Here is a 14436-nt window from a genome sequence, read left to right as displayed (position 1 = left end):
CCCTCCCGGTCCGACTCACCGAGGCGGGGTTGTTCCGTTGTCTTCGCTCCTGCTCCCGGCACTGCAAACCAGCCAAGTGCCTTTCCAAGGCCGCCCAGTCCATAGCCGGCGGCTGCGGTTCCCGCGGGGGTTGAACTCCGCCGCCGCTCCTCCGCGCTCGCCGCCCGCCCGGTCCCGCCGTCCCTCCGCGCCGCCGCTCCTGCGGGGGCAGCGGCGGCGGACGCTGGTGCGGCCGCGGGCGAGAGGAGGCGGCGGCGGCGGTGGTGTTGGGGCGGCGGCGGGGAGAGGCGGCGGCGGGTGAACCGCGGCAGCGGGCATCGCCGCTGGGGCAGCGAGGGGGCTGGCGGAGCTCCGGTGGGGAGGGCAGGTAACCCCCGTCCTCCTCTTCTTCCTCTTCCTCTTCCTCTTCCTCCTCCGAGTCCTCCAGCGCCGCCAGGTCCAGGCTACTGGGGGACGGCGAAGACTTGCCCTCCGAGCACGGCGTGGCTTTGCTGGAGTTGGACTCCGAGCTGGAGCGGCTACTGCCGGCGTCGCTCCCTAAATCCATCCCATCCTCCCGGGAGTCCTGCCGGGGAGAGAGAAGGGACAAACAGCTCGTCAGACAAACCGGGACCGGCTCCTAAAGCCCACTGAGAACCGGCCGTGCCCGGGGCGGGCCGCCCGCCTTCGCCGGGGGCCGCCCCCGCACATCGGAGCCGCCGCTAGCACCGTGGGGCGGCCCCGGGCGGGAGGCGGCGGCGGCGGCCCCGGTCCCGCTGTCGGAGCGCCCTCCGCGGGCGGAGCGGGGAGGAACGGGGCGGGGGGACGGGGCGGTGCTGCCCGCCGCAGGAGAGGGGGAGCGTGGACGGGGCCGGGTGCTGGGGAGTCGCTGCCGGCCGGGGAGAAGCCGGGGCCTGGCTGGAGAAGAGCCGCGAGGGGAGCCGCGGCCGGGGCAGAGGAGGCTGTGTCCGTGCCGTGGCGACGTCCCCGGGGAAGGAGCCCGGGGCCTGGCCGGGGGAGACGCCGCGGGGAGAGCCGGCGCCTGGCCTAGGGAACCGCCGCAGGGGAAGGCGGGGCAGGCGCCGCGGAGCCGCCCGGGGAGCGCTGGGGATGGGGCGCCCGGGGCCGGGCGGAGGAAGCCGGGGCCGGGCCGGCGGAGACACCGCAGAGGGAGCCGGAGCCGGGCCGGAGGAGCCGCCGCCGGGCAGTGGGGAGCCGGGGTCGGGCCGTGGAGGTGCCCTGGGGGAAGCCAGAGCAGGGTCGGGCTCGGGCGGTGCAGTCGCCCGGGGGCGCCGGGGTCGGGCCGGAGGGAGCCGCCTCGCTGGCGCCAGCCCCCCCGGCCTGGTGGCTCGGCAGGGCCGCTGCGGCTGCGGGGCCGTGGCGAGGGCGTCCTGGTGGCAGGTGCGGCCCTGAGGGGCACAGACATCGGCGTAGGCATCGGCCGTGCCGCAGCGTGCTGGAGTTGTCAGTGACCGGCCAGGAGCAGCACACGAACGTCCCCCGCTCCCCGCGTCCATTTCCAACGGATCGTACTGAGGCTGGGTGGTGGAAAGGGCGAGTGTTAGTCCCACAGCAGCGCCAGGGACCTGGCGGCTGGGCTCCGAGCTTTGGGGGCACATCCCTGCACAGCCAACCCAGTGGGCACCTGCAGACACAGCCTGGCAGGTCTCTGCAGAGCCAACCCAGTGGGCACCTGCAGACACAGCCTGGCAGGTCTCTGCAGAGCCAACCCAGTGGGCACCTGCAGACACAGCCTGGCAGGTCTCTGCAGAGCCAACCCAGTGGGCACCTGCAGACACAGCCTGGCAGGTCTCTGCAGAGCCAACCCAGTGGGCACCTGCAGACGCAGCCTGGCAGGTCTCTGCAGAGCCAAAGCAGTGGGCACCTGCAGACACAGCCTGGCAGGTCTCTGCAGAGCCAAAGCAGTGGGCACCTGCAGACACAGCCTGGCAGGTCTCTGCAGAGCCAAAGCAGTGGGCACCTGCAGACACAGCCTGGCAGGTCTCTGCAGAGCCAAAGCAGTGGGCACCTGCAGACACAGCCTGGCAGGTCTCTGCAGAGCCAAAGCAGTGGGCACCTGCAGACACAGCCTGGCAGGTCTCTGCAGACCCAGACCAGTGCATACTTAAAAGCCTCACCCAGTAGACAGCTCCAAACCTGACCCGGCAGATCTCTGCAGCCCCAACCCAGCAGATAGTAGAGACAATCCAGCAGACATCTACGAACCCAAACAAGCAGACCCCTGCAGACCCAGCCTAGCTGATCCCTGCAGACGCAGTATGGCAGATCCAGAGACATCCAACGTGGCAAATCCCTACTGACCAAGCCTGGCAGATACCTACAGACCCAACTCAGCAGATACCTGCAAGGATCAGAATTGGTTTAGTTGGAAGAGACCTTTTAGGTGACTAAGTCCAACCTTCAGCCTAAGCCCACCCAAAGTGGGTCATTAAACCACATCCCAAAGTGCCATGTCAAAGAGTTAAGCCTTGACCATTGAGGCACTGGCAGAAGCCTGTGCCAGTTGCGTGCCTGTAAGGCTGGGAGGCAGGTGGCACTTGACCTACTTGGCTGGGTGTAATTCTCCAGGTGAGTCTGCTTTAGTATCTCCACCACCCTAAGGAGCAAATATCTGCTGAGCAAAGTGGAGGCACTGCCTCGCTGCTTCCAGCCTGGCAGCGGCAGGCTCCAGAAAGCTTTGTTGGTGGGGTCTGGCTGTGTGCCTGATTGATTAGCAACATCTCTCTGAGTGCATGGGTTCTACGAGACGAGAGAGTTCCCCTCCCACATAGGACAGTGAGTTCCCAGTGAAGCACTGGTCCCTCATGCCTGGAGCAGCATGGCACAGGCAGCCATCCCCAGCTGCATTTCCTAGATGGAACAAACCTCTTCCAGCCACTGTCACCAACCTTCAACCCAACGCAGCTGACTTGGTTGAAATCTCCTCAGCCCTGCTCTTCCATAGCGACAGACCCTGCTGTTTTCAAACACTGCTGTGCTCTCATGAGGTTTCCAGAACACATTTTTGATGATTGCCCTGCTCTGAGCTGGGCCAGCACCAGTTCTGCTCAGGGCTGGCACTGCCCAGCTCAGGCTCTGCTCACTCAGGCACTTGCTGAAGCTCAGGGCAGCTTAGCACAGCCAGGGGCTGCTGCTAGCAGGGAGAAGCTGACGGCACAGCTCCTGCCAAGGGTTGGGGAGCACAAAGGCTCTGCCTGACACTTGCTCCTCTGCACACCAAGGGCACTGCCACAGCTGTGCCACACCTTGGGGAGTAGGAAGGCAGAGGGGGCACTTGTGGGGAGGAGCAGCCAGTACAGGTGAGCCTCAACTGCCCAGCAAGGGATTGTAGCCCCTGGATGGCATCTTCAGCAGCAAGCTGAGGCATCCCCAGGCTCAAGCCTCTTCTTCCCTGGCTGCTGTCCCAGGAGGACTCTGTCCCTTCTGTCTTCCAGCCCCATCCCTCTGGTCCTCAGTCCAGTTCCAGAATGCAGATCTTGAATGTGGTTCCCAGTGCCTGCCCCCAGCATCAGTGGTACCAGTGGTGCCATGCTTGCCCTCAGGGGTTGGGTTCCATGTTGGTTTGTGTCTCTGTGTCTCTATCACATGGCATTGTTCTTTCCATCCTGGCTGGGTTAGTTTCTTTCCCAGCCCATCAGTCTCCTTTCTTCCCTTTCTCTTCCCTTTGGAAAGGCAGAGGGGCTCCTGGAGAGTCTCTGGCACTCAGTTGGTGGCCTGCCCAGCTCTGACCCCTGCCAGCTTCTTCAGTTTCAGCCAAGAGCACATGGAACACGTTTTAGAGTGGAGTTAGACTAGCGCCAGTGTGGTCAGGTGGACTACCCTCCATAGCTTATGATGACAAGCAGCCTCACACGGCCCTGCCTGCACCCAGCCAAAGGAAAAGCTCCTTTTTCTGAAGCACTTCTGCTTCAGAGCAGACTCCACGAGCCTTCTTTGTATGAAAACCTCCTCCTCACTGAATAAAGGAGCTGTGGACCATGTTCCTTCTGCTACGAGGGCTCGTGGTCACGCTCTGCACCCTGCAGAATTCCTCTCAATCTCCCGTTTTTCACTGTGCTGGAGAAGGAAGCTGTTTGGTGTAGGCTTGCCCAGGAGATAAATGCCCTGTGTGTTGTGAATAGCCAATCTCTGCTCCCTGCTCGTGACGGTTGGGTGGGAACAGGTCCTCCATCTGTAATTAGAAATGCAGACTGGCTGCGGCTCTGCGTGCCTGTGCATGTCTGTGTCTGGCTGCGAGGGACAAAGAGGAAAGACACCCAGGAACTTCTTGTCATGGGCCCAGGGCTGGGTGGACCACCAGATGAGGGCCAGAGGCTCTCTGTGAACCATCTGCCTTCCCTAAAGGGAAGAAGGGAAAGAGGCTGATGGGCAGGGAAAGAAACTAACCCAGCTGGGATGGAAAGAACAATGCCATGGGATAAAGACACAGAGACACAAACCTACATGGAACCCAACCCCTGAGGGCAAGGATGGCACCACTGGCACCACTGATGCTGAGGGCAAAAGTCAGATGGCAAACATCTAGTCCCTAAACTGGCCACATGGATTCAGGAGAGTTTTCTTCTCCCATTCCTCATCATCTGTAAGGATTTTCTGCCATTTATCTCATGGGTCCATCCTTACAGGGTTCACTCTGGGGGTATTCACAGATTCACAGAATGGGTTGGGTTGGAAAGGATCCTCAGGATCACCCAGTTCCATGGGCAGGGACATGTCCCACCAGCCCAGGTTGCTCAAGGCCTCATCTAACCTGTCCATGAACACCTCCAGGGAGGGAGCATCTACAACATCCCTGGGCAAGCCGTGCCAGGCTCTCACCACTCTCACTGTCCAGAATTTCTTTCTGGTCACCAGTCTTGAACTGCTTCAGTCCATTCCCTCTCATCCCATCACGACCAGCCTTTGTGTTCTAACCTTTCATGGCAAACAGAGTATCTCCCAGCTTTGGCACAATGCATGAGCCAAGGGCAACAGCTGTGGTTTCTTCTTCCTGCACCTGCAGGAGCTGGGAAGGTCCCTGGCTTCCTTCACCTCACCACCTTCATTCTCAGACATCTTCAAAATATCCAGCCTAGCAAATATTCCCCATCCCAGGAACCACAACCACAGCTGCCCCCAGCACACTATGGCCCCTGCCCAGCACCAGCTGGAGAGGAGCAAGAAGAGGAGGAGGGAGGAGAACTCCAAGCTGCTTCCATCTGAATCACAGAACCACAGAAACAGTCAGGCTGGCAAAGCCCCTCAGGATCACCAAGTCCAGCCTAGAACCCTACTCTTAAACCATAGTCCTAAGCACCACATCCAAACCACCCTTAAACACATGCAGGGTGGGTGACTCCACCACCTCCCTGGGCAGCTCATTCCAGTCCCTGACCACTCTCTCTGTGAAAAAAGTGTTCCTAATGTCCAGTCTAAACCTACTCAGCGTCAGCTTGAGGCCATTTCCCCTTGTTCTGTCTCCAGTTATCTGTGAGCAGAGACCAGCAGCAGCCTCTCCACAATGTCCCTTCAGGTAGCTGTGGACAGCCATGAGGTCTGCACTCAGGTGCCTGTTTCACACTAACCATCCCCAGCTGCCTCAGTCACTCCTCATCAGATTAATTCTCAATGCCCTTCACAGCTTACTTGCCTTCCTCTGAACCCTCTCCAGCACTTCCACATCTCTCTTGTGTTGCATTGCCCAAAACTGAATGAAACACCCGAGGTGTGGCCTTACCAGAGCTGAGTCCAAGGGGACAATCACCTCCCTGCTCCTGCTGGACACAGCATTTTTAATCCCAGCCAGGATGCCACTGGCCTTCTTGGCCGCCTGGGCACACTGCTGGCTGCTGTTGGTAGCACTGTCCCCTGCACAGCCCTCAGCTTCTCCCCACAGCCCAGGCTGAGCAATTCAAAGGAAGAAAATCCTTTGTGGTGTGCAGAGCCTGGCTCTGTCCTGCCTGCAGCACACAGGCACCATGGTGACAGATGCTCTCCAATGCTGAGAAAGCAAACTGCACAACTCTGGCTCTGTTTAGCTTGGAGAAGAGGAGGATCTTATTAATGCCTCCACATATCTAAGGGGTGGGGGTCAGGAAGATGGGACCAGAGTGGTCTCAGTGGTGTGCACTAACAGGACAAGAGATAATGAGCACAGACTTGAACACAGGAAGTTCCATCTAAACATGAGAAGGAACTTCTGTGAGGGTGGCAGAGGTCTGGAGCAGGCTGCCCAGAGAGGTGATGGAGTCTCCATCTCTGGAGACTTTCAAGGCCCACCTGCACGTGTTCCTTTGTGATCAGCTGTGGGTGATCCTGCTCTGGCACAGAGGTTGGACTGAGCGATCCTCGGAGGTCCCTTTCAACTTCTCCCCGTTTGTGGGTCTATGAATTGGTGTTTTAAGGCCAAATGAAGTAGAGGAGCATCAGAGGCTGATGTCTGTGAGGACCCTTCTCTTGATTCATTCTTCACAGCCAGCCTGGCTCCCAGCTAGTGCTGGGAGAACTACTCACAATTTCTAGCTGACACTGGGGAGATGTACAAACTCCTGAGCAAGGCAGCTCTGGCCAGCAACCTGCCTGAACTGTGCCAAGCAGTGCTGAGCTGTGCCAGCCTCCCCCTCACCCTAACTCCAACGGGTGACTGGTCACAAGTGGTGTTCCCCAGGGCTCAGCACTAGAGCTGGTTCTCTTTAATATCTTCAGCAGTGAATTGGGCAAGGGGATTGAGGGCATCCTCTGTAAGTTTGCAGATGAGGCACTTAGTGTCATGGTCTAGTTGATTGGTTAGGGCTGGGTGCTAGGTTGGACTGGATGAACTTGGAGGTCTCTTCCAACCTGGTTGATTCTATGATTCTATGACACCAAGTTGGGCAGGAGTGTTGATCTGCTTGAGGGGTCAGGGCAAGGCTGAGAGCCTGAGGTTGTTTATCCTGAAGAAGAGAAGCCTGAGGGGATCTGATCAATGTTTACAAATGTCTCAGGGTGGATGTCAAAAAGAAGGAGCCAGACTCTTGTCAGTGGTGCCCAGCGACAGCACAAGGGGCAATGGGCACAAACTGGCAGCCAGGAGGTTCCAGCTGAGCAGAAGAAACTTGTTTGGTGTGAGGGTGCTGGAGGCCTGGAGCAGGCTGCCCAGAGAGGTTGTGGAGTCTCCTTCTATGGAGAGATTCTAAACCCCTCTGTGCACTGTGATGCTGTGGGTGCCCTGCTTTAGCAGAGGGAGTTAGGCTGGATGATCTCCAGAGGTCACTTCCAACCCCTACCATTCTGTGATTCTATGACAAGCTGGATTGATGGGCCAAGGACACTGGGATGAGGGTCTACAAGGCCAAGTAGCTAGTAGAGTCAGTCACTGCCAACTCCAGTGCAGTTCTGGAGCCCCCAACACAAGAAGGACATGGAACAGTTGAAACAAGTCCAGAGGAGGCCACAAAGATGCTCAGAGGGCTGCAGCAGCTCTGCTATGAGGACAGGCTACGAGAGTTGGGGCTCTGCAGCCTGGAGAAGAGAAGGCTTTGAGGAGACCTTGGAGTGGCCTTCCAGTATCTGAGGAGGGCTAGAGGAGGGACTACTGACAAGGTCTTGTAGTGACAGGATGAGGAGTAATGGGTTTGAACTGGCAGAGGGGAGATTGAAACTGGATGTTAGGAAGAAGTTCTTTGCAGTGAGGGTGGGGAGACACTGGCACAGGTTGCCCACAGAGGTTGTTGCTGCTCCCTCCCTGGAGGTGTTTAAGGCCAGGTTGGATGAGGCCTTGAGCGACCTGTTCTAGTGGGAGGTGTCCCTGCCTATGGCAGGGGGTTGGAACTGGCTGAGCTTTGAGGTCTCTTCCAACCTAAACCATTCTCTGATTCCCAGAATCTATGATAAGTACCAAGTCCTGCACTTGGGATTTAGTTCTTCCTACTTTACTACTCCTCATTCATACATAAAAGGTCATCTCCTCTCCCATCAATCACAAAGAACAGCCTGCAGTCCCTACACACTCAGATCATTCCCACCACAGACCACTAATGCTTTGGGACTATCCACAAGGACATTGCTCCATGGTTCCCAGCCCCTGCAACCAAGCACAGCCCACCTCTGACAAACACAGAATTTACAGCAGGGGATTGTTCAGCCTGGAGAAGAGAAGGCTCCAGGGGACTTCAGAGCTGCCTGCCAATAGCTGAAGGGAGGATGCAGAGGAACTTCTGTTGAGGGTGTCTAGAGACAAGCCAAGGGGGAATGGTTTGAACTGAGGCAGAGCAGGGTTAGGCTGGAGCTGAGGAAGAAGTTCTTCAGTAGGAGGGTGGTGAGACTCTGGAAGAGGCTGCCCAGGGAGGCTGTGGCTGCCTCCTTGCTGGGGGTGTTGCAGGTCAGGCTGGATGAGGCCTTGAGCAGCTGAGCCTAGCTGAGAGGTGTCCCTGGGCATGGTGGGGAGGTTGGAGCAGATGAGTTCTGAGGTCCCTTCCAACCTGAGCTGCTCTAGGATTCTGTGATTCTCTGATTCCACTGCCATGAACAATCTGGGCACTCATGGGCACCCTTGCCCAGGCATCAGCCTCTCCCTCAGCACTGCTGGAGGCCATGGCACAGGGCAGCTGACCTGGCTGCGAGCAAACCCCTTGTGGGAATGGCTTCTCACATCACACCATTTGGACTGGCAGCTTTAACTCTTTAAATTTAGCAAATTAATCCTTTGCTTAATTTAGAGGAGAGCTGAAGGGGGAGGGTGACTGCAGGAGGCAGCAGGAGGCTGGGTGATTACACTCTCATTAAAGCTCTTCTGCTGGCAGAGGAGGCAACAGAGGTGGTGCAGGGGGATAACGGCAGCCTCTCAAAACTAATCCCCTCTTAGGTCTTGTTCATCTTTTTTGGCTCTGTCAAACCCCTGTTCCCCATGCTGGGGTTTGATTTTGACAGCAAGAGAAGCTGCTGGGTTGGCTTAGCCTCTGCCAGGGCTTTGGAGCACAGAGCTCCTGCAGTTTTTCCTCAGCACATCTTCCCTGTCACTCCCAGGAATCAGGTATCTACAGCTGCCCAGAGAAGCTGTGGATGCCTCATTACTGGAAGTGTTTAATACCAGGCTGGATGAGGCTTTGAGCAACCTGGGCTAGGAGAAGCTGTCCCTGCCCATGGCAGGGGGGTTGGTACTGGATGATCTTGAAGGTCCCCTTTCAACCCAAACAATTCCATGATTCCTCAAGGACTGCTGGGATAATGCCTTCAGCTGGGATAATATCAGCAGATGAAGAGTTCTGCTTATTTCTTCTCCTGGTGTGGGTGTTCATCTCCTCCACCTCACCCTGCCCATGCCCATCACCTCCAGGATGACACCATCTGACACACCTAAGTGTCCATCAGGAGCAGGGAGGTGATTGTCCCTTGGACCCAGCTCTGCTGAGGCCACACCTCGAGTGCTGTGTTCAACTTTGGGCACCTCAGTACAAGAGAGATGTGGAGCCAGTGCAGAGGAGGGTGAGGAAGCTGTGAAGAGCCTGCAGCATAAATCTGATGAGGAGAGACTGAGGGAGCTGGGGATGGTTAGTGTGAAACAGAGGAGGCTGAGGGGAGACCTCATCACTGTGCACAGCCACTTGAAAGGAGGCTGTGGAGAGGCTGCTGCTGGTCTCTGCTCACAGGTAAACAGTGACAGAACAAGGAGGAATGGCCTCAAGCTGCTACTGGGTAGGTTTAGACTGGACATTAGGGAGGATTTTTTCCCATGAGGAATGGTCAGGCACTGGAGTGAGCTGCCCAGGGAAGTGGTGCAGTCACCCACCCTGGCTGTGTGCAAAAGTTGTTTGGATGTGGTGCTTGGGGCTATGGTTTAGGGTGCACCTTGAGGAGCAGGGATCTGGGTTGGACTTGGTGATCCTGGGGGGCTTTGCCAGCCTGAATGCTTCTGTGATTCTGTGACACATGGCATCTAGGGGACAGGGAGGCTGAGACAGGTTGCTGCAGAAACATGACTGTCACTCCTCCTCCTGGAATCCTTTAGTTGGAAAAAGTATTTTAAGATTATCCAGTCCAACCCTTACCCCAGCACTGTCAGCTCATCACTAAACCATGGCCCTCAGTGCCCCATCTACATGGCTTTGAAACCCTTCCAATGATGGGGACTCCACTGCTGCCCAGGGCAGCCTCCTTCAGGCCTTCACAACCCTTTGGGGAAAGAAATTGTTCTCGTGTCCTACCTACACCTGCCCTGGGACAACTTGAGGATATTTCCTCTAATCCTAACACTTGCTCCTTGGGAGAAGAGAGCAAACCTCACTTCACTCCAACCTCCTTTCAGGGAATGGCAGAGAGCCAGAAGGTCTGCCTTCAGCCTCCTCTTCTCCAGGCTGAACACCCCCAGCTCCCTCAGCTGCTCCTCCCCAGTCCTGTTCTCCAAACCTTTCCCCAGCTTTGTTGCCCTTCTCTGGACCTACTCCAGCCCTTTAGTGTCCCTTTTGGAATGAGGAGCCCAAAAGTGAAGCAGGATTCAAGGTGGGGCCTCACCAGTGCTGAGTACAAGAGATAATCCCTGCCCTGGTCCTGCTGGCCAGTCTTCCTCTCAACCATCCAGAAGCATGTCTGCTATTCCACATTTTTCCAGCAAGTACACCCTGCCAGGGTTGATCTACACTTGGTGAGGTTCTGAATTCCTCTTTCCTTCTGCTCTCCATCCTGCTGGGGCTGCTTTCCCCATGCCAGTTCCAGTCTGGCAGGCCGGGGAGGGCAAATAAAACCCTTTGACTAAACAAGAAGGGAGGTCAGTAGGGATCCTCCTTATCTGTCAGAAGGCTTCTGGAATTCAGTGTGATCATCAAGGCTGGGGAAGGGGAAAAAAAAAGCTCTTTAATAAACTGGCCTGGCAGGCACGTGGGTGAGGAATGCAAGGAGGGAAATAGCTGAAATAGTTCAAACAGAGTCTGCAGCAGCCCTGCTGCATCTCACTGCTTACTTTGGTGCTTCTCAAGCCATGAGCTCAGGAATTCCAGCATGTGCAAGGAAGGTTACCCAGGGTTTCTTGCACACAAAATCCCTCCTGCCCAGGATTCTTTGGGTGAAATCCTGGCAAGGTGCAGGGTGAGGAATTAATCTCTTCAATTAATCTTCAAGGAATTGAATGATATCTGCTTAGGAGTGGGGGCTTTGGTTATCAGGGTAGGGGTTTGAAGGTAACTGTTAACAAAAGCAGGAGGACAGAGCTCAGCTCCATCAGTACCACAGCAGATTTCATCCTGGCTGAGCTGAAGATGGAAACACTTAGAGCAAGAACCAACACTCAGGAATTTCTGCCACTCCAGGCAATCCAGCTCACAGCTTGAGTAGGGCTGAGGCTTTGTGTCTGGGACCATAAATACATGCATTGAATCACTGGGTAGATGAAGAAGAGTGTGGCCAGCAGGTCAAGGCAGCCCACATCAGTACTGGGTCCAGGTCTGGTCCTCCTAGTTCAAGAGAGACAGGGAACTGCTGGAGAGAGTCCATCAAAGGCTGCAAAGCTGCTGAGGGGCCTGGAGCAGCTCTGTGAGGAGCAAAAGCTGAGAGCCCTGGGGCTGACAGCCTGCAGAAGAGCAGCCCCAGAGGGCATCTGAGCAATGCTCATCAAGAGCTAAAGGAGCTGTGGGGGGCAAGAGGCTGGGGCCAGGCTCTTGTCAGTGGTGCCCAGGGACAGCACAAGGGGCAATGGACACAAACTGGCAGCCAGGAGATTCCACTTGAACAGGAGGAGAAAGCTGCTTGTTGTGAGGGTGCTGGAGGCCTGGAGCAGGCTGCCCAGAGAGGTTGTGGAGTCTCCTTGTCTGGAAAGATTCCAAATGCACCTGGGCACTGTGCTGCTGGGCAAGCTGCTGTGGGTGCCCTGCTTTATCAGGGGGTTGGACTGGATGATCTCCAGAGGTCCCTTCCACCCTCAGCATGCTGGGATTCTGGGATTGCCTGTTCAGACCCTATTAAACTGCAGCCACAGCAAATGGTTCGTTAAATAAGTGTGGATATTCCTTACCTAGCCATGGAATTTTCCCCAGCATATTGCTTGCCAAGAAACGTTGCTGTCCTTCCAGCACTCACACAGTTCAGTTCAGCTCAGGGGTAGATTCAGGTTACACATAAACAGGCTCAGCTTAAAGCATCCAGAACCTAGGATGAAGGGCACATGTGCTCTGGGAGCAGGGATGGTGCAATGGCTGCTGACAGGGATACTGCTGCAGCTGTCCTTCAGAGGTGGGATCGAGTTCCATCCATCTGCTCAGTTACCATTGAATGTTGAACCTCCAACTGTTTCTGATCCCCAGTTTCCAGTGAAGGGCAATTCTCTCTTGTTGTCTCCTTGCCTCTGCAGCACTCCCAGCCCTTGTGCATTGAGATGCTGTGCAGGTGTACAGGAGCGCTGCCTGGCTGCTGCGCTGCCCTCTGATGATTTATGATGTGCCTAATGCAGCCCTGCCACATCGACAGCTCAATAAGCAGTCTGGGAGTGAACCATTGCAGAATCATAGAGTGGCTGTGGTTGGAAAAGACCTCCAAGATCATCGAGTCCTACTGTCAACCCAACACCACCATGGCCGTTCAACCACGTCCTGAGGTGTGATGCCCACATGTTTCTTGAATGCCTTTAGCTCTTGCTGAGCATTGCTCAGATGCCCTCTGGGGCTGCTCTTCTGCAGGCTCTCAGTCCCAGGGCTCTCAGCCTTTGCTGCTCACAGAGCTGCTCCAGGCTCCTCAGCAGCTCTGCAGCCTCCGCTGGACCCTCCCCAGCAGTTCCCTGTCTCTCTCTTATACTGTGGAGTCCAGAACTGGACCCAGTACTCCAGGCAGGGCCTTGCTAGGGCAGAGAAGATGGTGGAGAGAACCTGCCTTGACTTGCTGGCTGGGCTCTCTCTGGTAGTTCCCTGTCTCTCTTAAACTGAGGAGCCCAGATCTGGACCCAGTATTGCAGCTGTGGCTTCACTAGGACAAAGCAGATGGTAGGAAGAACCTTCCTTGACCTGCTTGCAGCTCTGCACTGGACTATCTTTGGTAGTTCCCTGTCTCTCTCAAAGTGGGGAGCCCAGAAAGGGACCCTGTATTGCAGCTGTGGCTTCACTAGGACAAAGCAGATGGTAGAAAGAACCTTCCTTGACCTGCTGGCCACAGTCCACTGAGCTCTCTTCCCTGTCTCTCTTACCCACTTGGTTCTGCCAAACATTCTGGAAAGCCAACAGCCAGAAATTTCTCATGCCCTCCCTTAGGAATCTGATCAGCTGGCCCCGGGAGGTATTTTGGTGCTCATCTGTATTGACAGAAAGAACTGTCAATTAAAAGGAAAATATCAAAGCCCCAATCCCCCCCAGGTACCATAGAAACCCAGGGAAAATAAAGCAGGTACAGGAAACATGGCTGTGAGGAACCAAGGCCCCTTTCCTGATGAGGAATTCTCCTTTGCTTGCAACAGATGCAGCTCTTTGTATTTGTCTTCTGCATAAATCTACATATTAGCCTGAAAGAAACTCTGTCTGCTTTGTCCTGCCTTGCTTCCATCACTCCCTGCTCTTGTCACTTGACTGTCTGCCAGTGTGAGGCTGAGGAAGCCAAACCCAGCTTCACTCTGGCAAACTGCCCCACGTTATGGCTTTTCCAGCCCCTCAAATGCACCAGGGGGGCTGGTGGCCTCTGACCATGTAGTGATGGAAGTTGTGATCTTTCTTAGCATAGAATTGGTTTGGCTGGAAAAGACTTCTGAGATCACCAAATCAAACCATTGGCCCAGCACCACCGTGGCCATTAAACCATGTCCCCAAGTGCCATGGCCACAGGTTTCTCAAACACCTCCAAGGATGGAGACTCCACCACCTCCCTGGCAGCCTGTACCAATCCCTGACCACTCTGGCAGCAAACAAATTGTTCCTAATCTCCAACCTAAACCTCTCCTGCTGCCATTTCAGACCATTTCCTCTCATCCTAACACTTGTTCCTTGGGAGAAGAGCCCAACCCCCACCTCACTCTAATCTCCTTTCAGGCAATTGCAGACAGCAATGAGGTGTGCCCTCAGCCTCCTCTTCTCCAGGCTGAACACCCCCAGGTCCCTCAGCTGCTCCTCCCCAGCCCTGTTCTCCAGACCCTTCCCCAGCTTTGTTGCCCTTCTCTGGACCTGCTCCAGCCCCTCAGTGTCTGTCTTAATCACAGATTTTATTGTTAGAAAAGACCTCTAAGATCAATGAGTTCATCTAATGTCACCATGACCATTAAACCATGTTCTGAAGTGCCCAAAACTGTACCCAGGATTTGATTTACATCATCTCTGCTATGAGGACAGGCTATGAGAGTTGGGGCTCTGCAGCCTGGAGAAGAGAAGGCTTCAAGGAGACCTTGGAGTGGCCTTCCAGTATCTGAAGGGGGCTAAAAGAGGGCTGGGGAGGGACTATTTAGAAGGTCTTGTAGTGACAGGATGAGGAGTAATGAGTTTGAACTGGCAGAGGGGAGATTTAAACTGGATGTTAGGA

The 14436-nt window shown here is 55.8% G+C and overlaps 1 protein-coding gene across 1 annotated transcript in view; it reads right to left on the bottom strand.

Annotated features, from left to right (window-relative positions):
* Window positions 1–14436, bottom strand: part of SCHIP1 (schwannomin interacting protein 1) — a 155392-nt gene that overhangs the window by 62547 nt on the left and 78409 nt on the right. Inside the window, exon 4 of the mRNA XM_064152939.1 lies at window positions 20–565. Coding sequence (XP_064009009.1) covers window positions 20–565 — 546 coding nt within the window. The remainder of the gene's footprint in view (window positions 1–19; window positions 566–14436) is intronic.

Source organism: Pogoniulus pusillus, chromosome 13, assembly GCF_015220805.1.
Source record: "Pogoniulus pusillus isolate bPogPus1 chromosome 13, bPogPus1.pri, whole genome shotgun sequence".
Lineage (NCBI taxonomy): Eukaryota > Metazoa > Chordata > Aves > Piciformes > Lybiidae > Pogoniulus > Pogoniulus pusillus.
Note: the sequence above shows the minus strand (reverse complement) of the source record. Positions and strands in the feature narration are given on the sequence as shown.